The 25,021-nt window shown below is 37.8% G+C and overlaps 1 protein-coding gene across 1 annotated transcript in view; it reads right to left on the bottom strand.

Annotated features, from left to right (window-relative positions):
- Window positions 1–23,408, bottom strand: part of EIF3H (eukaryotic translation initiation factor 3 subunit H) — a 92,590-nt gene extending 69,182 nt beyond the window's left edge. The window contains exons 1-2 of the mRNA XM_081070950.1: window positions 23,241–23,408; window positions 3,708–3,864 (exon numbers count right to left, since the gene is read on the bottom strand). Of these exons, the coding sequence (XP_080927076.1) occupies window positions 3,708–3,864; window positions 23,241–23,372 (289 nt within the window). The 5' untranslated portion in view covers window positions 23,373–23,408. The remainder of the gene's footprint in view (window positions 1–3,707; window positions 3,865–23,240) is intronic.
- Between the last annotated feature and the right edge of the window lie 1,613 nt (window positions 23,409–25,021).

Genomic DNA, 25,021 nt, shown 5'->3' with positions numbered 1-25,021 from the left:
TGAGAAGGTTGTCACCTCCCTGAGCCTCAGTTTCCTCACCTGTAAAATGGAGCTAATGTACGTGCTTCTCTCACAGGAAGGCAGAAAGAATCAATGAAAAAAATAAACATGCTTGCTCAACAACAAAAATCCTTCCCTGAATAAATACTAGTTTTAGCAGGTATGATATAACAGAAAAGCAGTAAGCAAAACAATGGGCCTTTCACATGACTTAATCGAAATGTGAAACTATTCGATTCTACCATATTCCCATACAGTAGGAAAATTTAGCTTTTATCTAGGTTTGATACCAATACTAATGCCCATTCAGATAAATAAATGGATTGTAGGTGAGAGAACCTAAAATTCAAGACTACTACATAAGGCAATGAAGAAATACGGAGTGTTGTCTTGGATTTTTCACATGTATAAGGACAATGACAAATCCTACTAACTTCTAAAGCTAAGCTAAAGAAAAAAATTTTCATTGTTTTACCCAAAAAGCAGATTTCAGATACAGAATAACGATGCTCTCCACTTACCAGCCTTTAATCACTGGCTTTCCCTTCACTAAGTGTCTGAAAGCAACACCACAGAGTGGGAAAACCACGGCCTGTGGAACCTGGCAGCCACAGATTTCAATCCCTCTTCTCCCAATCCCCAGCTAAATGATTTTGGACAAGTCATTTGCCTTTCTGAGCACCAGTTTCCTAATCTGGAAAACAGGACTGATAAAACCTTCAATGGTGCCGAGTAATAACTGATGATGGGCAGTGTACATATAGTACACAATGTCCAGCATTTTATTATTTAATGCTAGATTAAAATGCTAGATTAAAATGCTAGATTAGAATAGCATTTCTCCTTATCTCAGTGTTGTTAAAACATTTTTTAATAAGTTTCTTACAGTACGTTAATGAAACAGTATGTGGGTCAATTACCTCAAGTCCATAAGAGAAGTTAGCTTCCAATGATCAAGATATAAAAGTAGTAATATTTGTTTGGTTCATCTACCCTATGGCATTGAACGGATTTCTTGCTCATATTCTAAACTGAGAATTTTTTAAAACAAAAGTAATTACCTGAGAAAACTGTGTGACAATAAAATCTGTCCTGGAATGGATTCTACGTCCCACCGTGCCACTGAGTAAGTCACTTGGAACGAACCTCTCAGATTCCTCACTTGTAAACCAAAAAAATTATGCTGACAATCCTTTTGTCTTCCAGCTCTAAAGTAGTTATTACTGAAATACAATTAAGCATCTCCAGATATGCTGGTGAATAGAGAAACAGAGATATCCTAATATTGCCAGAATGGACTGCAGAGAAATCCCAACCTTAAACCTGCAGTATTACAATAATTCAGGTGAAACATTGCAGCTCAGATGACACAGGGAGAGCTTGGTAAGTTTAAAAGAAAAAAAAGATACATACTACACAAAAGCTTTTCAACATTCAAAACCCTTAAGTACCTTTAGTGAAAAAATGATTTTGGACCAAACTGCAGTATCAAGGTACTGACCTAGCAAGAGTACACTTTGTGTCTATTATATGTTCAAGGTACTATGAGGATGTGGAGTCGAATGAGTTAGTAACATTTTATCCAAATTAAAAGTGACCAATTAGAAGTTATATAAACAATGAATGACTAAAATAATTTTTTAGAAATCTCAATTATAATAGCATCAAAACAAACATTTAAGAATGAATTTAAGGAGGCGAAACACTTGTACACTGACAACTACAAAACACTGCTGAAATAAAGTAAACAGGACACAAATGAATAGAAAGATATCCCGTGTTCAAGGATTAGGAGATTTAATATTGTTAAAAATGTCCATACTACCCAAAGTGATCTACAGATTCAATCCCTATTAAAATACCAATAACATTTTCTGTGGAAATAGAAAAACAAAACAAACAAACAAAAAATCCTAAAATTATATGGAAACCTCAAAAGACCCTAAATAGCCAAAAAAAATCTTGAAAAAGAAAAACAAAGCTGGAAGCCTCACGCTTGATTTCAAAACATATTACAAAGCAACAGTAATTAAAACAGTATGGTACTGGCATAAAATTCTTAGAAGAAAATATAAGGAAGAAGCTTCATGACATGGGTCTTGACAATGATTTCTTGGATATTACACCAAAACCTAAAATAGACAAGCTGGATTACATCAAATTAAGAAGATTTTGTGCGGCAAAGGAAACAAAGTGAAAAAGCAACCTAAGAAATGGTAGAAAATATTTACAAACCATACATATGACAAAGGATTGATATCCACAATATATAAAGAACTCATTCAGCTAAACAACAAAAAATCCTAACAAATGAGCAAAGGGCTTGAATAGACATTTCTACAAAGTCATACAAATAGCCAACTAGCATATGAAAAGATGCTCAACATCACTATCTATCAGGGAAATGCAAATGAAAACCACAATGAGATATCACCTTAGAAGGGCCACTATCAAAAACCCAGAAAATAACAAGTGTTGGTTAGAATGTGGAGAAAGTAGAACCCTTGTATACTGTTGATGGGAATGTAAACTGGTGCAGCCACTATGGAAAACTGTATGGAGGTTCCTCAAAATATTAAATACGGAATTACCATATAATCTAGCAAATCCCACTTCTGGATATATATCCAAGAGAACTGAAAATACGTTCTTGAAGAGATATTTGCATCATTATTCACCATAGCAAAGAGGTAGAAACAATCTAAAATATCCATCAATGGATAAATGGATAAAGAAAATGTGGCATATGCACACAACAGAATATTTAACCTTTAAAAGACAGAAATCTTGTCACACACAACATGGATGAACCTTGAGGACAATTAACCTAAGTGAAATAAGCCAGTCTCAAAAAAGGCAAATGCCACATGATTCCACATACACGAAGTACCTAAAGTCGTCAAACTCTCAGAAACAGAACGTAGAATGGTGGTTGCCAGCAGCTGGGAGTGGGGGTAAGGAGAGAAGTTGGTCAATGGACATAGTTTCAGTTTTTACAAAACAAAAAATTCTAGAAATCCGTTGCACAACAACCTGAATACAGTTAAGACTACTCTATACTTAAAAATGCTTAAGGTAGTCAATTTTATGTTATATGTTTACACCACAATATAAACCCTGAGAGTTCAGACAAGTGAGAAATTATTTTCAACCAGATTTTGTTTTCATCTTTTAGGATACTGACCTTAGCCTTTGGTGAGTTTTTAACTATTATCCTTTGCTAACAAAGTCATTACACCTGTGGCACAAAAATAAAATGTTTCTGAAATGCTTAAGAGTCTTCTTTCTGAAGTAGATAGCTCAATTCATCTCTTCATAAACACTAAGTGAAATACCATAGCAGGAAATGGATGTTGGACACACAATTGATGATTCCTGTCCTTCATAATGTAATTTATTTGGCAGGCTGATCTCATAATGGGAAAGTTAACAGAGGTACAGCGCCTATCCAAATTACCAACATCAGAATCACAAACTCTGAATAAAGGCCAAACGAATGAGGTTTCTGAGATACATGTTCCTTGCAGAGAATTGGTATAAATTTTTCAAGACACTCAGACATCACGTGAACGAGGCTAACGAGGTCGATTCCCAGTAACAGATGATCAGGCGGTATGGTGAGAACTGCACCAACAATCCAATGGGACAGTGAGGATGGGTTAACCACCGTCTGTGTGCAGAGACACACCCGAGAAGAGCAGCCTTACCTTCGTCAAAGTCGGCATCGTCTTCCGTGTGCTGCGGGAAAGGGAAGCAGTTGGTAATTTCCAGCCGATCTTCTACAACGAGGCCCAACAGCACTCCCTGAACCACCTCGGTTCCCTGTCCTTCTTCTTGATAATGTTTGATTATCTTTAATACCACCTAAAAAAAAAAAATCAGATGTGAGCTTACACAGAAGCAAGCTTAAACATCATTCTTGTAACTTACATTTCCTTAATTTCGAGGAAAAAAATAAATAAACCATCCTAACGGGTTTGTAAAACCACAAAATTATATAGCAGAAGTAATCAAATTTCTTACAAATCATTTCCTTTACCCTTACCCAGGTAATACAGCTCACACAGTCTAAATGCACGTCTGAAACTCCTGGAGTTGAAAGACACACACATACAACACTCATGCCCTCAGGTCAAGGAGCCCCTTCGGTCAAATCAAATGTGTCACCTCAACCTGAGGTTATTATAGAGGCAGCGACCCTGTTAACCTCTGTTACAAGGAGATAATCTCCTGACACAGATGACGGAACCATCAACAAGACACAGAAATAAAGACCTCAATTATCTGAATGCCTGCAAGCAGAACTGTTCCCTACAAGTTCTCAACATCTCACGATGGTTCCTTAACGGAGCATCTCGTTCATCAAAGGAGACAAAAATAGGAACATGTACCCAAGAAGGATCTGGTTGGTAAGGGAACACAGAGAACCAAGTCTCCAGCACTACCTAACTTTCCTCAACCAGAAGCATACACCAAAGAACCTCTAATGCATACACCAAAGAACCAATTCTTATGTTACTCTATCCTTTAATATTTCCATAAAGATAAAGAGGTAACACTGCAGGTTAAACAGGCAATCAATTTAAAAGTTCGCAGTAACAGTTCTCAATAATCCCTACAACGTGAGTTTAATATAAGCAAAATGCTTTGAATAGTGCTGGGCACATAGCATTCATCAGTAGTTAGTAGTATCTAGCATAAGCTCATGGCCTGAAAACTAAAGGGCAACATGGGCCAAAATATAATGAAAAGTTTTCAGAGGGGAAAAATAAATCTAACAACAAAATAATTAGTGTATTACTGATAACTGTTTTGTTCTAAACAAATACACTATTGATAAAAATTAATTATCAATAAACAGTTAGTGACAACAGGTTATAATTATTGAACATTATGTGCCAGGCAATATTCTTATTATTTTACATATGTTACTGAATCATGTAATTCTCACCATTACTTGAGAAGAACGGCATTACTATACTCATTTTACAGGTAAGAAAATTGAAGTCGAGAGAAATTAAACAAATGGCTAAAGGTCAAACATCCAAGTTAAGTGGTAGAACGAAGATTTAAACCAAGTCAAACTCCAAAATTTGCACGCATACTTTAGCTTTAATAACAATATGATTTTCGTATCAGTAACTCAATAATGAAAGCAATGGGTTAGTAATAGATGTGAAGCAAAGACTGTGGGTTGAATCGACCCAAAAAGATTTTACTCCGGTAATCCACTTCTTGAAAGGTACAAAATGAGGTTTAACAGTCCCGCGGGTATGGGTATGAGTTCCAGCATCTACCAGCACCTACTGGCTATGACCTTGGAAAAGCTACCGACGCTTCCTAAATCTTAGATATCTAATTTGCAAAATGGAGCTGTTTTATAGCATTACTGACACTACTGAAAATGAGATAATGAATAGTAAATACTTCGCACAGGGTCTGCCACATAATAAATGATCAACATTATTGATTTTGTTAATAAAAATAAGGGAGAACTACTTAACTCCTACTCAACGTACCTCTCTAACAAGGACAATTCTTCTCACACTTAAAATAGAAGAGGGCGGCCTAGTGGCTCAGGTGGTTGGAGTGCAGTGCTCCTAACACCTACGTTGCCAGTTCGATTCCCACATGGGCCAGTGAGCTGTGCTCTCTACAGCTAAGATTGTGAACAATGGCTCCACCTGGAGCTGGGCTGCCATGAGCAGCCAGACCGGAGGACAGCGTGGGCTGCCATGAGCGGCCAGGGACCGGGGGAAGCACAAGGCTCATAATACCAACACGGGCCAGGGAGCTGTGTCTTACACAACTAGAATGAGAACAACGGCTTGAACGGGGGGGGGGGGGGAAGAAAGAAAGAAAAAATATAAGAAACATGAATGAGAAAGAAGGGATAAACAAAACTAGAAGACACTAGAAACACATCTCTCTATCGACTAACTTGTCTAGGTTGTCTGCGTTCCTGGATATTTAGCCCTGTTAATGAAATCACCGAACCACTGTTGAAATCAAAGTAAATGAGAGATGTTAGAAAACATATGAGCTTAATGCAGATCTTCAGACAAATTCTAGAACTGATTTCTAAACAGCGGTTCCTATGTGTGCAAAAAGAACTACTAACGACCACAGCCGAGTTTCACAAAGCAGCCAAGCCAAGATAACCTTGATTCCTTTTATAAAGAAAATAGGAATGAGAAAAAAATTATTATATTTAAATATTTATCTATTTATATCACAGTTTAAAAATATTTTCTATTGAAACACTGCCTCAACTCTAAGAAAAATGAATTGCAAAGGGATTAGGGGCGGGGGCAATGAAACCTGAGAGCACAGCAGCTTGATACGCCTGCCCAGAGTCAAGGCAACTTTTCACAGCACCCACCGAAGTATGGCACTCCAAGTAAGCAATGGCCTCACTCTGCAGCACCACTGACTTGTTATATTCAGTTCTCCACGATGACCAAAGAGAAAATTTCCCAGTAACAGTACGCAACTGAGAGAGAGTAAAAGCACAGTGTTTTAACTACCTGCTAAAGTCAATCAATATGAATAAGCATACACAGAAAGGGGTAATTATAAGAGAGGGAGCTTAAAACCCTGTGATAAAGACCAGTTCAATGAATTAAAATTTCTCTGGTACGAACAATCACAAAAAGCACTTTCCAAATACTGAGGCACTAGAGGATGTGTCTTACTTTGAAAGGCAAACTAAGGACCATAGGTTGATAGCTTCAGAAAAGAAGATTTCCATTTTAAGGATGAATTCTCTCCAGCATTCATGTCTGTCCAAAATAGAAACCCTTCAGGAAAGGCCTGGTGATCACTAAAATAATTTCCAACTCTAATATTTATGATCTTGCCATTTTAATATAATCTGATGAAATAAAGCATTCAGGAAAAAACCATTTTTATCAAAACTAGCTGACTCATTCTTCATGTTGACATTTTACGGCCTTCCTATTTCCTACATACACGCTAAAATCTCAATTCTTTTGTTCAAACAATAACGTAGTGGAATTGCATTACAAACTAGAGAGTAGATGTCAAAAGGAAAATCCTGAGCAGCAGTAACTAATTGGTATACAAGGCTTTTGTTATTCTATGGAAATAACAAAATAACCCGGAATTTACTGTATACATAAAAATCATTCCATAGATTACCAGTCTTTATATTTGACACAGAATCAACATTCTGCTCAGTCTTCCCTCTTAAATATTCTTATAAAAATAAAGGGACGTTTTACTCATCACATCTTCAACACCTAACACAAGGACTGGCACATAAAATAACCGTACTCAAAATATATTTCCTGAAGTAACGAATGGTAAACATTTACCCATCGCTTATGATACATCAAGCACTCCACTAAGTGTCTTACATGCAACGACTCTTTTAATCCTCAAAACCAGTCTATGACGTCAGTAATACAATTTTCCCATTTATTGATAGATGAGGAAACATAATTTGACACAGAATTATTAAATCAGGGAGGTGAGATTTGACTTCTGACTCCAACATACTTTTAATTACTTCAAAATAACTGAGTAACTGTAGGTTTTCCATAGGTGTTTGTAATTAACAAGGAGAAGGCAGTGCTAACAGCTCTCGAGGAAGGAAATCCCTGTATCTAGGCTGCAGAAGCAGGGCTTCAGGGCATGGAGTAGAAGTTCAGTGTAGAGTTACAGGTCAAGGCAACAAAAAAACATAAGGGAATGGTGCTGGAGGCCAAACTTTTTGTGCCCTAATCCCTAGAGGTAGCATCAACAGGAAACCGCCATGAGTTGCAAGAGTGTAATACAGCCTTGAATCCTTACCAGCACTATTCTCACAAGCCACAAGATGGGAATGTTCCACCACAGAAGTCCTGTTTCAGTCATGCTCTTTCATTTTTTTCTCCCTCCAATCAACCTTATGCCTCTGTCCATAAAACAGTGCTGATATAGTTTTAATTAATCCTATTCATTGATGTCAGACTCTCTGTTCTTAGTTTTAAAAACAGATACATGGAAAACTGAATAGCTCTCCAACAAAAACATGTTGGAATATTATATTTTGTTTACAAGTGTCACAAATGATACCACTTACTCAGGAGTTCTATATCATTTGTTCTTGGCTTATCAAAATGAGCTGGGGAACTTTTTTTAAACAAATGAAGAAGAGGAGTCTTACCCTGGCTACATAGTAGAGCCATCAGAATTTTAAAAAATGAAAAAAATCCTGATGCCTGAACCCAACCTCTGAAACTCAAGACATAACTGCTTTGGTCTGGGCTTCATACACAGGCATATGGGGGACGGACGGGCAGGGTGTTTCCTCCCATTTTTCGTGTTCAGATTCTCTCAGGCCTTGCAATACGCCATTTTGAAATACCTTCTCTCCTTCTACTCTTGTGTACACGTGGAAATGTTGAATAAATCGCATTTCTAAAACGTTTAAAGAGCCAACCACGCTAGAAGAGGAAACTCACAACCCAAGCATTAACCCTGTGAGTGAATGCAGAGGTGGGCAAAGAACGTTGGGACCCAGATATAACTCCCAAGAGCTAGGAGCTGGGATACAACCCAGTCTCTGTGCTGGGTCAGGGGATCTTGAAACTGTCTGAGTCAGTAAGTAGAAACTGACACCTTTCCAAAAACACTAGAGCGCTATAAAATTGTTGGTGAAAAGGTAGAAAATAGGGCCGGCCCAGTGGCTCAAGCGGTTAGAGCTCCATGCTCCTAACTCCGAAGGCGGCCGGTTCAATTCCCACATGGGCCAGTGGGCTCTAAAAACAACAACAACAAAAAAAGGTAGAAAATAATAGCTGCAGTATCTTGTAGTGAAATATAAACTTACTGCGAGACCCAAATTCCTATTCCTAGGAATTAACCCAAGAGAAATGAAAATATATCCGCACAAAAATATATTCACTAATCTTCATAGTAGCATTATTCATAAGCCCAAAACTGAAAGCAACCCAAAGGTCCACAAATGTAGATGGATGACGAAATTATAGTATATCCACTCTATGGACTACTACTCAGCAATAAAAAGGAACAAAATGCCAATAGAACAATAAGGAGGAATCGCTGAAACATTATATTAAGTAAACAAAGTCAAACAAAATGCTATGTACTCATTCTAGAAAATGCTAGGTACTAATTCTGCGAAGCGGTCGCCTGGGACCAAGACGAGGGGGAGGATACTGACTGAAGAAGGGCACCTACTGTCTTTAGGATGAGGCAACTATTTTATTTTACATCTTGCTGTGATGGCAATTATACAATTGTTTACAACTACTAAAGCTCATCAGACTGTACAATGAAAATGGGTAGATTTTATTGTATATACATTCATACTTTAACTTTAAAAAACTATGCACATTTTAAAGTCTGTCTGATAAAGAAACAATTCATGTGTGCACCCACTCCCAATTTTACTCTCAATTTCAGAGTTCAAAGATCCCTCGAAATGCTATGAGGAACTAGGTTAAGAACCACCACTATATCCCTGCATTATGTGTAACATATATTTTATACATCTATACATAAATTCAAGTTTATAGTAACTCAAGTTTTTAACAGGCCTAGGTAATCAAAAATAAATTAAACTGGATTGTTTTAGAAGTCAAAGAAGTGTAACATTTAGAATTTTTCTGTTATTTTTAAGTATTTCAGAATTTAATGAGATTAATCACATAATTAATAGATAATTTCAGGTACCTAGAAAAATCTGTTATGTAAAATTAATTCACCAGAAAATGGATAAATGTTTAACCATCCCCTGCCATAAAAGACAGTTAAAAAAAAAACAAAACAAAACCCACATTTCCTCAAGTTCTACTTTAACAAGCGTACCTCTCAAAGTGTAGGAGTACTAATGGCAAATATTCAAACCTGAAGGCCACAGACAAACTTGAAGAGATCGAAGAACCTCCTAAAATCATAAGCAATATTTTATGTCTATGTACTGAAGGACATTTTCCTAGGGGAGGGAGAAAAGGTCTGAGGCATTCATCAGATTTCCAAAGCGGCCCAGGACAAAGGGTTAGAAAGAGCTTTAAAAAGTAATAGTAATGAAAACCTATTATATACATGTAGTTAGTTACACTTTTATGTTTGTATGCACAAGAATGGTGTGGAAGGACATACATTTTCTTTTATGAATCTTTGTTGCAAAGATTCTTTCATGAAAATTCTCTTATGGAATCTGTTACAGTAAGCATGTACTTGTTTTTAATTCAAAAATATCTAATCAAGAAATTTTTAAGAGAAAAGATTTTAAAATACAGCAATCACTGCAATTTATTGCATGGAATTTCACAAAGAACAAACTAATGTAATTTCATTTTCTTGACATTGCTACTGAGTTAACAGAGTAATGTGGATATATCTCGATTTTAGCCTCTTCTTTTGGATATGTTAAAAATACGTATGTAGGGGCTGAATAAGTGGCTTTGAAAGGAGAAAAAGGAAAAAAATCCACACACTATAAACCTGAGCACCTGCTGACGTTAAATTCTCATCTCTTGTTGATACGGTTACTCTTCAACTCTATTCACAAGTGTCACTGCACAGGCATATACAAACTGCCAGAAAACTTGCATATGTACACACCATCAAGGTAAAAGAGGTTAACTTCTGGATACATAGAGTGGTTTTCAACAAGCAGAGAGAGCTGGTTAAGAGAAGCCTAACCTAAGCCAATTACAAATCAGCAAAATATCAATTCAAACTTTGTGCAAACTGATGGCAATAAATCTTCACCAGGAAAAGCAGCAAGCTTCCCCCTGTCCCTGTAATACACATAAAAAGGATCCATTGAAAGCCCCGTTAAAACGATCAGGGACAAAGCAGTTTAAATTGCAGAACTATACCATCTATCATTTTTCACCCTCCTTTAGAAAACTGAGTTCATAGAGAATGCTCGCAGGTTGCAACCTGCAACTTTACTAGCTCACAGATAAAGAAACGTTGAAATTACTAAAATGTTGTACCATTAAAATTAAAAAGTAAATTTAGTGGTATTTAGTGACGACAATACTATTTTAGATACAGTTCTATTAAATATTACAAGACTCTGGTTATAGGAAAATGTTATTAGCTAAAACAGGTCTATGAAAATCTTTTACAACAGTGCTTCTCAAGCTATCAGTGGTGAAGAATTCATTTTCCTCCAGTCCATTACAGACCAGTATCTTAACAAAAGAATAAAAACTACTTACTCGAAAAGTGAAAAAAATTTTAAAGGCACAGAAAATACAAGCCCAGAGATCCCACGCTTGGCTATCACGGCAATACCCAAGTCTTTAAACACTCACTCTCCACCCTGTGCTTCTCTCCGGCAGACCAGTAAACAGTGCAGGAACCAGACTTTGGGTAGCACAGGTCTAAAGAACCTGTAACACTTTGGGTAGCACAGGTCTAAAGAACCTGTAACACTAAGAAGGTAGACAGTTCTCTCCAACTCCAGAAGTTGAACATTCAGCTGTTATAACCAAACACTTCTTAACATGTGACTTAACATGTTCAGTGACTTAACATGTCACTGAAAGACAATACATTTGAAAGACAGTCTTTCAAAATACAACATTATCTCAATCGATGTGAGAGCCAAACTGTGTGGCTCTCCAGCCCCCGTTTCCTCCGCCACCCCTAATGCTTCTACAGGACAGGAGAGGCATACCACTAGGCTGGGGCAGACCGCTACCGTGTGGTGATTCCATTCTGAACATTGTATTTTTAAAGGGGTAAAAACAAACTTGTTTCAGCAGCAGGATCCCACTTTGAATTGCAAGCTCCGTAAAAGGTAAAATAGTGAATAATTTAGCCAGTGCATGAGCCTAACTCAAACCTTGATTTGCTGTTTTCCATTGGTTGTCTAGAACACAGTCTAGAACTAGTCTTTCCTTCTCTGTGAAACAAATAATGTTCCAGTGAGAGAGGTAACCAGTAGAAATGTAAAATTAATTATTATGAGTACATACACAAATGTGAATCTCTGGTCTGTACCAACAGAAAAATCATACAGCCTAGTTGCTGAGAGGCGGGGCACTAAAATCTAAAAGAAAGTTTGAGTGCAGCTCTGTGGCCGTAGGCAAGTTACCTTATCTAACCAGCCTCATCCACGGTATCTCCTGTGGACATAAATCAGTCAGTACCTACGTCTTGGCATGGCTGCATTAAAAAGGAATCTACCCACAGTACCTAGCGCGCAATGCAGTGCCTGTTAAATCCTCCTATTCAGTCCTCAGTAAACGTTAGCTACTGTTACGACTATTACTACACCAACATTTCACCTAATCTCATTCACTCATCCATCTGTCCAGTATTTCATGTGTGACTAGAATATGCCAGGTACCCTCATGGCACCGAGACTTGTCTCCCCAGAATGTTCAGCATCTATTGCTCAGAGGTAGGTGTTTTTCAGTCTAGTAAGATGTAAATATGACTTATTAAAAATCAACTACCTGACAGCAGCAAACTTACATTTTTGTTACAACTTATCAGTCATCTGGACCTAGAGCCATTTATACTATAAACAACCAATACAAAATCTTGTTTCAGGACAAGATTTTTAAAATCTGTATTAAAAAGTCAAAAGTGAGGTTAAACTGATTTATTCAAAATATTTGTGTATTTGTGTGTTTGTACGTATATATGTATGCAAGCTGCCTTAAAAACATCATTATCCTTGATAAAAATAAAGACTAGATCCACTCCAAGAGTTTCTTCTAGTGTAAGATAAAAAGGCAAAGCCCAGACGATGCCAGTTGCCGGCCAGTGGGGGAAGAGGCCAGGCAGGATTCATGATTCCTAGCAGGCTTTATTCCAGTTTTGTAGATTCTGGGAGGTAAGGTCCACAGCCTGAATTTCTCACATCAATCACCGTCAAAGAACAGCTATTACTGTAGAAGAATTTTAGTCTCAAAGAAACTGTAATGCCACAGAATCTCCCCTTAGCATGTTCTGTAAAGTCAATATCTAGACTTTCATTTAATTCTGGCATCTTTCAATGACTGATCTGTGAACTTGGCAGTTTTCTTATTTGGTTAAGCCTAGATCATTTCTTCTAACACTGAACAAAGAAGGTAGTTATTGCCAAAATGTAAATTCAAATACCAGAAAGCAGCATTACTCTTAAATTTAACACATTTTATGGCTCAAGTGGGATAGGGGTTCCATTTCATAACTGGCTGAGTCAAATAATACATAGGATTTAAATCATTGCTGTTAAGTTTTGATGTGAAAGAAATTTAACTTCAATAGGGGGGAGAAAAGGTATTTTGCTCCTGACACATATGGGATTAGTTACAATGCTCCAATACACTTAATCAATATCACTGTTATAATATTTCAGTTGAAAGAGTGTATTTCATTCTTATTCTCTTGGATCTAACGCTCACTGTCCACGGTTTTAAGGTCAAATCAACTAATTGTTGGAAAAAGGGGAAGAAGGGCAATATCGCCTCAAGAAATTCAACAGAATAGCACTGCTCTCATAAAAAATTAGTCATGAGAAAGTACAATGATGTAATAAAAAGCACAAACGTATAATTACAATTAAATGTTAACTGATAACAATTTTTAATTTATAACATTAAGTTTTTACTTTACCAACTCAACACATATAAACAATTTGCAAATTTTCCCACGTGTAGCTCAAAGGTAATTTTTCTAATGTAAAATGAGTGATAAAAAAGGCCTAGCTGGGACAAAATTCATTTCCTCTCTCATACAAAACCAAAATATTTCAAAACTATTATGAGATGTCTACTTCCTAACACATTACGTTGATTAAATTCTGGAGCATGGACCACTATATAAATACAAAGCCTTTAGATGATTTTAGGTGCTTCAATTAAGGTTTGTCTCTGCTTTCTGAACAGGAGGCAGCGCTTGCTAAAATAGATCCAGAAAGAAACAGTCAAAGAAGAGTCACCGTGATAGCCTCTGGGAAGAGGGTGGTTGAAGGCAGAGATGAAAGTGAGAGTTTCTTTTCACCACTTATTTCTTTTTTGCCTTTTGATCTGTGTACCATGTGCACCCAGTGTAATGGTTGTGTTTAAGTAAATAGGTTTAATAAATTAAAAGGGCTTCAGTTGTCCCAGTATAAAAAGTACACTACACTAATTCCAGGAGAAGGTGATTGATCCCTCACCATCTCTCACCCAAAGAGGCTGTGGGGTCTGAGACAGGCCACCCCAAAATATGCCACAATGGCATATGGATTACTTTGAATTAAGGTTACTTGACATGCAGCCCATGCCAGGAAGGCATCCTGACCCTTCCTGTCACTTTGAGTGTAGAAAATAAACCTCCCCTGTGAAAGGTGCCCTCCCTACTCCAGGAGGGCCGAGAGAGACCCTTATCACAAAGGCTAAGATTCAGAGCCAAAAAGCTTATATAACATTTTATTAATTTACTCCCCAAGCCCAAGCCACGTTTAGATTCCCCACTAATGAATACCCCAACCTTAAATAGATATCTTTCTAACGAGCACGTTTTTATCCTGTCAATTCTTCACAATTATTGTTTCTTTGTCTAAATAGTATTAAAAGGTTCCTCGTTCAATCGTTTAAGCCTCAGAGTATGCTCCAAGCATCATACTGACATTCTTTCGTGCACACATATTAAATTGTTTCTTCTCCTGTTGATCTAGTCTTGTGTCGATGTTATTGTTTTATTATTAGTCTAGCTGTACGAACTAAAGCAGGGTGGGGAGAAATTCTTCCCCTCCCTAGAAACGGCCTTAGGAACAAAACTGAAGATTATGCATTTCTGCACAAAATGTAAAACATGGGTTTTCTTCTGTCCAAAAGGAAAAATTTGTGGTTTTAACTGTTTTAAAGGCTACCCTTAAATCAAACTTGTAAACAGTACCTACAAGCCTTCATTTGGAGGCTAAAACCAAAAAGTAAAGATCTTAAAAGTCAGGCTATAAAGTTTGACTTTATTTTGTGTACCAGGGATTTTTCAAAGGGTTTTTGCATTCTGGGACTACAGCTGTCATTTAAGATGATTTGCTCAGCAACACCGTGTGTGATGGTCATGTACAAAATGGAATCTGTAATACCAGTCAGTCGCATGAGGCTTGCCCAATAGTTCAGAAAGGAGAGCAAGAAATGAACAGTTCAGAAAGGAGAGCAAGAAATGAATAGTTCAGACAACAGTTGTAAACTCAAAAACTAAGTAAGTGATCTTAAGCAAATCCAAGAGAAACCCAACAATCCAAGATGATACCAAAAGCCTGGGTCTCCTGGGCAGATGGTGTATTACTAGGGGAGAGGAAATGTTTACTGAATTGCTGTAACAAGCATACTAACACACACACTTAATTTTAAAAATAAAGACTAGGGTTTTTTAAAATCCTAACTTTAGTTGGCAATGGTGCCAAGAAGCACCACACCACTCGGTCGGTGGCAAAGTAAACTGTACGACACAACTATTCTGGAGAGCAATTCGGCAACATGCTTAAAAAGCTTAAGAACGTGCATAACCTTTAACCGATTCACTTCAACTGTAGGTATTTACTAACTGGAGGAAAAACACTACCAAAGCAGAGCCCAAAAAATTAATGGTGCTACCCGCCCTCAGGTTATGAGTTTATAAACTAATTTTCCTTGTGGGTTTCTTTGTGTGACTTCACCAAACTTTTCTTAAATGTATTTTGTTTTTTTTAAAATCGTATTTTAGCATAATACTACTGTCCTATACATAGACATTTGCTTACTTACATTAAGTGAAACTAATTGGGGACAGAGACAGAAGGTATAAAAGGTGCTGGGGGGAATCTATTAAGTATCAGGATACAATGGACGTCTGTGACTATCTGGGCGAAAATGAAATCTTACAAAGTTTTATGCCAAAATACAGATGATATTCAGACTTGAAGGGTAAGGAGTTTTACATTTTGTCTAAGTTAATACTGAGTTACCACTATTTTGCTGTATCGGTTTTTTTCTTGTATGCTTGGGCGTGGTACCAATATCAACAAAAACACAGAATACTACTCTGGCATACACCAGTCTCCATTTCAGCCCTTTCAGTTTTGATGAAACAATAGTTTACCATCAAATAGATGGATATGTAAATTACACTGTACTTTGCTATTAAATCTAATCTTTACAGGATACAACCATTTTATAAAATGATCTTCTAAAAATAGTGGCTTACAGGGAAAAATAAAGTTATTTTGAGTTTAAGTATATTTTGTCATACATTGCCAAATGAAATATCCAAGTATTATATTTTAAATGACATTTTACAAAAACAAAATTATAAACGAATTTCCAAAAGAAAAGCAAATGCAACTAAGTTTTCTTGACTGCTGAAATTAGAAGCTTTCAACTGAGAAACTAAGAGATGATAAAACAAAAGTGAGACAATCTGACCACAAAAAATAACTGGCAAAATCCCTCTCCAAAGCCTAACACTCTTCAGAGGCTTTTCTCCCCCAACGCCGGGGCTAGGACTGACCTAAAAGTCCAGGAAAATGCTGCCAAGACTTAAAATACCTGTAGCTGCTCAGCCAAACTCATGAAACACTCGGTATTGAGCAGAAGATCAGAATTTACAATTATAGGAACTAGTAGAAAGCAAGTGACAAGAAAGCAAAAGGTAACAAACAGTAAGTAGTTTATTCTACACTTACTGTGTAACCACTGTTTAATGTCAGAATAGGCATTTGAGGAGTAACATATACCGTTTCCTCCAGGCCAGATATACTGCGACAACTAAAGTTAAAATTGTTTACTATATTCCATTTACTTGGTCAAGCAGTTTGAAACTCCACTGTAACTAACAGAAAATATCAAAATCCATACCAACTACTAAAACTGTTATCAACAATGTTTAAACATCATTAAGAAATTATAAAGATTAAGCTGCTATTTATTACAATAATAAGGCCATGCATCATCCTCGTATTAAACCAGAAGAAACTAAAGCCCAGAGATGCTAATTGGTTTATTAAATCATCTCCTCCATGAGAAATACCATGTATGCTGGACTCCTTAAGTTATACCAAGAAGCTACAAGAAACATTAATACAGCTTGTCATCACTGTGTATGCTGTAAACACAGGACGCACTGCCAGAAAAATTTTTTTAAAAAGCAAATAAACCCTCTGACCTTAAGGAAATGGAACAATGCCCAGAATATGTGCAGGGTTATCCAAATTGTGGATGCACCCTGAGATGGAAAGTCAGATGGACGTAGGTGTACGTCGTGAAGGCAGCAGGTAAAACTATAAATAGTGCTTTTTGTTACATAGGAATACCTACTAACGCTTTTCCTAACTTTCCTTAATATACATCCTATTTTCTTCAATGTTGATTCCCCAGTATCTTAATCTGTGTGACCCACAAGCTAAAGGTTGCCTTTTTCCAAGCTTGAGAGTATTTACTAAATTGACCTCTTTTCATTATAAATATTCTCCTAGAATATGACAAATTATTAAACACAAAGGTTCTGATACATTCTCATATATTTCAAAGTTATAAATCTAGAAGAGTCCTAAATTTTGGGAATCACACTTCCAGATGCTTGAGGAAGGAGCACTGGATTATTTTGTGAACATCTTTACTACTATTTCCCCCTAGCCTGACATTCATCAGGTCACATAATCTATAGTCACCTGAGTTTCCTCATTTGTAAAGTGGGGATAATACTGGTTCCTACATCAAAGAGTTATCATATGGCTTCAGTGCTGTAATATATATAAAGTACTTCAAACAGCACCTGACAAATAATAAGAGCCATTACAATGAGTCATTACAATGTATAAAGCAGCTTGTATGTATAAAGTCCTTATGTTTAGGAACAATGTATCAAGTCCTTACAATAATAGAAAGCAGAATGAATTGAGAATGGCAAGATACAATCTGAGCTCAAGCTCTAGCATATATTCGCTTTATGTCCTTGAAAAGCTGTTCAGTTTCTATGAGTGAGTGAATCATGTTGTATAATCTGGCCAATCGTGGTTTTATCGGTTTCTGGAGCTCCTAAAATACAGTAATGTATGTCAAATGTTTTTATCTACTTTAGAAAGCTATCATTTAAGCAATAACACCTTACTTGCCAAAGCAACAAAATATAACTAAATGGTTAAAATGTCAGACTGCACACTTAATTTAATCTTCATTCAGAGTCTACTTAGTCTCATGCTATAAATAATGCTAACAAGATTGCTTATATGGTTTCTCATTCATACCAAATGTAAAGCTGGAAATCAAGGGGGGAAAAGACAGATAAATTTGACCACAACAAAAATAAAAGGCAGTCAACTTGATACAAAGATAAATTACACTCAAAGAACCTAAAATTCAAAGACAGGGGACCTTTATAATACAAATAAACAGGCATAAATACTAAGGTATTCTAAAGACTCTTGTCCAGCATGAGGCAATAAATTATGTTCTTAATAATACTAAGTCATCAAAACATGGTTAAGTTGTGTTCAATATTCTCTGACTAAAGAGGGAGAAATTGATGTAATAAACACACTTCAGGAAGATTTATAATTAAAATGACTGAAATGTTAAAGTTTTGCATGCTTGAATCTAAAGTTATCTGGCTGAACGATTCACACATGTGAAGCAACAGATTCTCCAAAGAAGTCAGAAAAATGAAAGAAGACAAGCAAGAGTCATACAACTTTTTTATTAAAACATTAAAATAAAAGGCCAAACTATATTCCACTTGAAACTAGGATTTCAGACAAGAGCTTCCATTCCATAGACTTTAACAAACTATTATCTAGTCTCTTAACTTAATATTGTGTCACAAAAAAATATATATAGTCATACATGTTATGGCCTAGTATAAGCACTTTACAAATCTGAATATTCTTTTCAGTTCACAAAGCACTTCCACCAACATTTTCTCATAACTACATCTAAATAACCACCAGGCAAGAGATATTTATCTCAGGGCAGAGATAAATCTACCCTCAAAGCTGGTGTGAGGACCAGACATAATCTAACCAAACTGTCCTGCACAGGGTCTTCTCAATAGTAGATGTTCAATTAACACTAGTGATTTTTCTACAAATAGAAAAAAAGATGAAGAAATGTGAGCAAGTTTATGAATCTAACTGGTCTTCTAGCCTCACTCCTGTGCGCCTTTCTCACCAACAGACTATATAAATTTCTACAAAGCATTTTACTAACCCTGTTTCCTCATGATTCCTTTTCAAGAAAATTTCTGTACCACAGGACGGTATTATAATAATTCATTCACAGTATGAGTGCTTTCCATGTGTCGGTCCCTGTTCTAGGCACTTGCAAATATTGAAGTGAACAAACCTGATATTGGTCCTCTCGGGAAGTAGATATTTAAGTGTGAGAACACAAACAAGCAACAAGAAGAGAATTTCAGACAGTATCAAGAGCCCAACAAGATGATATAAGGGTCAGTGAACTGATGGGGCCACTTTAGATCAGTCGGAAGGTACCTGTGAGGTGACATCTGAGCTGACACCTGAATAACAAAAAAGTGTATGTAGCTCTGACCTTTTCATTTATTAATAGCACTCTCTACCTTACTTCGAATAAAGGAGAAATCAGGTAGCTAACAATTGTAAACAATGAGGTAACTTTCTTACACAAAGGGAAAAGAAAATTTAAAAAGTAGTAGATTTTGATGACAATGGGTTTTAAGCACTGGCACTTTGGAAGGCACAAATGTTTTACACTTTAGCTTTCAGATCATCTTAGTGAGAAAAACTACATAAACAGTAGTGTTAATTCACAGTATATACGCACAGGCCAAGATGAACAATACAAAACGTCATCATAAAAAGTTCAGAGAAAGGAAGAGATCAATGTGGAGCAGAGCTGTACTTCTTAACATGATATGCTATAAATCATCTGATACAGCAGGTTGGGAGAGGCGCCTGAAATTCTGAGACACTGTATTTCCACAGTTCTAACAAGATACCAAGGGAGGCCAACTCTGCTCGTCTTACTGGTCCACGGACCATACTTTGAGTATCAAAAGTATAATAAGAAAGGTAAGAGTCAAACTGGTTTCAGGGAACAAAGCGGGCTTCACATGAAAGGTTCAACAGGAAGAATTCGGTTGATCTTGTCTAGGAACGATGAGACCATTTGACTATTCCTCTATTCTATAAGGATATACTGGGCACTGACTCTGTACAGGGTGCATAAGACACACTGACAAGTCTAATAGAATGGACTATTTACAGATTGTGAGATACAATTTCACACAAGGAAAACAGCCATGTAATTGTCCATAAGTCAGATGAAGAAAATTACACATATTCATACAATGAAATGCTATTATCGTAATGAAAATAAATTACAACTACTCACTCTAAAATGGACTAATCTCAACCACGGTGCAATACAGTGGTACATCGGTATTCCGGAAGACAGTTTGAGTTCTGAAATGTTCGAAAACAGCCGACAGCTAGGCCTTGGGATCTTGCACTCAGCGGAAGCTGTGTAACATGTTCAACTTCTGAGGCGTGTTCGAAAACCGAAGCATTTATTTCCGAGTTTACGGCGTTCGTAAACCGAAATGTTCGTCAACAGAGATGTTTGAAAACCTAAGTACTACTGTATATGTATACATATTACTACTCAAGACACAGGAGAACATACTATAATTTCATTCATATTTATTAATATGAACAGGCAAACCTAGACAAGTTGTTTAGGAATACATTGGTAAAGCTATAAAGAAAACCAAGAAATCACTGAAACAAAGCACAGAATAGTAATAGGGTGGGGAGAAAGGATGGGAGGAAAGGATGAAACAGGGGAAGGGGCTTCAAAGATATTTGTAATGTTCTATTTCTCAAACTAAATGGCAGGTGATTGGATATATTGTGATTATTTGAATTATGTATTATAGACACTATTTTGCATGTATAATATAGTTTGACTTTTTTTTTTTTTACACTTTGCTAATGTTATGAATGATCTTTTCAAAAACTAAGTCAGGAAACTGGTGGTGGCAGATTCTAATAGCAGTGAATTAAAGAAACAATGGAAGACGACCAATATAGACGATTTGTAACCACTGACTTCAAAAAAAGTGGGGATTAAGGATGGAATAGAGTGCAAGTAAAGAGGCAGAGTTGCACATTTTAATATAGGAAAAGTCCTGACAAGGGAAAGGTAATATTAAAGATAGAGGAAATGATGAAACAAGACCAAAGGTAGGAAAGGTTCAAGAATACAAGAAAAATTGGTCTTGGCCATTATCAAGGTGCCAGGAACAAATGAGGTTAAACATCAGGTATACCAAATAGTTCTGTGTGGCTAGAATGCACAGTTCCTAGGAAGCCTGGAAAAACTAGGAAATAAACCAAAACACAAAAGGGAGGACAACTCAATGTCCTTGAGTTCAATGCATTGAACTCAATGCAAAATCACTGCAAACATTTCAGGAAGGAAAGTAGTAAGATGTGAACTTTCGCATTAAGTCAATGTTTTAATAAAAGTATGAAGGATGGACTGAAGCGGGCTAAGACAACAATCCAAGGTACCATTAAAATAATCTATAAAAGACAAGTATCAGGACATAAACTAATAGCAGTACAAAAATAAAATGTGATGTTTTATTCATTCATTTATCCTATCTATGTCAGTGAACAGGTCCAGTATTGGGAATTACAGGTAACAAAAGCATAGTCTCTGCCTGCCCTCAGCGCTGTCAATCTGGTGGGGGAGACACACAGGACAATTACAGGCAGTGGACAATGCTATGAAAGAAATACAGGGTGGCGTGATGGAGAGTGAGGGGAGGAGGCTACTTCTAACAAGGCTGTTAGGCAAAGCCTTTCTTGAGATGGTGTTATTTAAGCTGAGACCTAAAGCATCAAAAGAAGCCACCAAGAAGGAAGGAATATTTGAGAGACTATTTCAGGCAGAGAAAACAAAGAACTGAAAGGTCATTGTGACTGGAGCCTAGAAAGTGTGAGGTGAGTTTGCAGAAAGAGACCAGAGTAGCAGGACCTTGAAGACTGGTAAGAAGTCTGTATTTTATTTTTTAAGTGGATATGGTTGGTGGCACACAGATGAGAAGCAGACGAATTGGATGTATTCTGAAGGTGGAACCACAAGGATCTGCTGAGAGACTGGATGTTGAGGGTAAAAAAAAAAAAAAAAGAATACATGTAGGTTAATGCCTAGGTTTTCTGACTTATTCAAATGGGTAGATGGTAGTTCTATTTATTAAGATGGTAGAGACTGAGGTAGGACCAATGAAGGGGAGCGACGAAGGAGGGGGAGAAGTCAATAGTTCTATTTTGGACATGTTAAATTTGAGGAGCCTATAAGATAGCCAACCAATGATGTCAAGCAGGCAGTTGGGGATTCCAGAGTGGCATTCAACAACCAAATGTGGTCAGGAATATAAATTCAGAATATAAACACGGAAAGCCACAAGAAGGGTCCTTAAAGAGGGTCTACTACTATAACTACTACAAATAACAGCAGCAGCTAAGAGGACGTGGAAACTTACTATGTCCCAGACATCGTGCTAGTTATTGACACATTCAGCCAATTTTCATCCTCCAGACAACTCAGATGAGGAAAATGAGGCATAAAGGGATGAACTTGCCCAATGGCACTCGGCTAATTAGAGGTGGGACTCCAACCCAAGCAGTGTGGCCCCCGACGTGTGCTTTTAACTACAGTTGGTTACAGTTATGTCAAGCAGAGACCAGAAAGAAGGAGGCTTCTACCCAAATCCTGAGGCACTCCAACATTCACAGGTGGGGAGAGAAGAAGCCAACATAACAGATGTGTATTCCAATTCTGCTGTTTCAGGTAAAGCGCTGAAGGATAGGCTCAAACGTGACTACGAAGTAAATGTCCCCTTGGGGAGTTACAGATGTCATGCCCCAGCAGGGAGGCTTTAGTTTCCCTTACTCTCCCCTCGCAAAAGCCCTGGAGTCCTAGGTGCTTCTCGACGGTTCCCTCACCTACTTGTCTTCCAGAGAAGACTTTCTCCAACTCCCCTCTCCCAAGCATCACAAAAGAAGACCCCAAGAATCTGTCACACACACACACACCCCTCGCCTTGTTCCCTCTATTCCCCCGTCAGACGGCAGAGAAGGCTGTGGCGTCTCCCGATCAAAAGTGAAGATGAAGAAAGAGGGTTTCAGCGGACAACTCTGGCCCAGCCTCCCCAAGCCCAGAGGAGAAGCTGCCGGGAAGCGCTTCTGGCGGGACGGGGCTGGGAACTATGCTCCCACGTGGGCCGGGCGGAGACGGAACCCCACTCACCAAGCCATCTATCTGCACTTGCTTCACGGCCGAATCTCCGGACCCGCCTTTGCTTTTGCCCTTCCCTGCCGCGCCGGCAGTGGAGCTGGAAGAGGTGGGAGCAGAGCCGGTGCCTTCCTTGCGGGACGCCATCTTTCCAGCCGGACAGGAAGAGAGAGAAACGTGAGTAATCGGAAGCGGAAGTACAAGCTCTTCGTGACGTCATGCGCAGTCTGGCGTTCGAGGGGCGGAGCTGGGAGAAAGAGCTGGCGTAGGGCCCCGCCTCCCATCTTTTTCCAGCCTCACCTCCTTCCCCCGCCCCCCACAGTTCCCTGCGCATGCGCATCGTGCGCTTGCGTCTTCCCTGTAGTCTTGTAAGAAGAAAGTAGACTTTTAAAAATGTTTTCTACTTTATGTTTGGTCAGTTTCCATTAGGCAACTGATCATAATAGCATTATAGATCACATTTACATAAGGTCTCATGCGTAAAAATGCTTTCACTTCTAATTTTTTGATTAATCCCCATTCCCAATCTTGTAAACCATGAACTGTGTTAACTCCCATTACACTTATTAGGAAAGTGAGACGCGATTTATCCAACATCATTCCGTTAATTAGCCCTAAGCGGTATTGCAGTTTGTCTTATGTAATTTTAGATAGCGGTCTCTACATAGATTATATAAACATTAATTAAAACAGAAACTTTGATCACAATTACTAGAACTAATAGCCCTTTGCTGCTATTAGTCTCATGTAAGATTTACATAAGCACCAAGAAGTTGTTTTATGTGGAGTGGTGATGCGGCACATATTTTCTGAAAATCATGCTGACTTATATAACACAGTTTGAAATACACATCTCAAGTCTTTAAGAGAATAATTTGACAGTTTTAGAAAACCATCTTAGATGAATTTAAAACATTCTCCACTTCCAAATACAGTTTGCCTATTCCTTATTTTTGAAATGTTTACTCATTCAATAAATACTGTGGGGACAGAACCAGCAGTGCATTTTCCAGGCTCTCGGCCTTACATGGAAAGGTGCAGGCTCAGGTAGTAAATGGCCATCAACTGTGATTGGATGGCCATCAGCTGTGGCTAATTGGCCCTCAACTGTAACCAGTGAGCCATTGGCCACTAATATAACTGCTGTGGCTACGCTAGCAGAAAATGGGGGCTAGGAAGAAGATGGTGGCTGGCAAGCGCGGATTGCAGTTAGCACTGTGGAGTGAGGGTTGTGGATTGCAGAGAAGTGGATGGCAGATTGCAGACAGTGTGGCTCCTGCTTCCTGTTTCTCCAACCCAGCCACCAGCGAGAATATAGTAGTATGACTCCCCTTTCTATGGCTCCGTGGGTGTTCCCTTTTGGCCTCACCATATCCTGTGTTCTTGTGTGGGGAGTGGGAGCTGAGACCCCGCCTGACATCCTGCATGACAAATACCTAGGCAGAACGGACGAAGTGGTTATACCAATGAAGGCTATTTCTTGCCCTGAAGATTTTTTGTTGTGAGGGTCTGGTGTTATATTACAATCTGAAAACAGGAACAGTTACACCTGACAAAAATTCCTAATGCTACAAAGCAAAAAGTTAATATCCATTCTTTTCAAGTGCTCATGAAATTTTTATCAAAACAGACCACAACCTGGGTCACAGGGACTGTCTCAACAAATTTAGAAGTACCGAAGGTTGATTATAGTAGAATTACACTAGAATCAGTAAAAGAAAGATAGTCAAAAAGAAGAATGAAGAAAATCCATCATGGAAGAACCAGAACTGGAAATTAGTGCCTATCGTTAGGTA

The sequence above is a fragment of the Rhinolophus hipposideros genome, assembly GCF_964194185.1.
Source record: "Rhinolophus hipposideros genome assembly, chromosome: 13".
Lineage (NCBI taxonomy): Eukaryota > Metazoa > Chordata > Mammalia > Chiroptera > Rhinolophidae > Rhinolophus > Rhinolophus hipposideros.
This window is presented reverse-complemented; position numbering and strand designations above follow the sequence as displayed.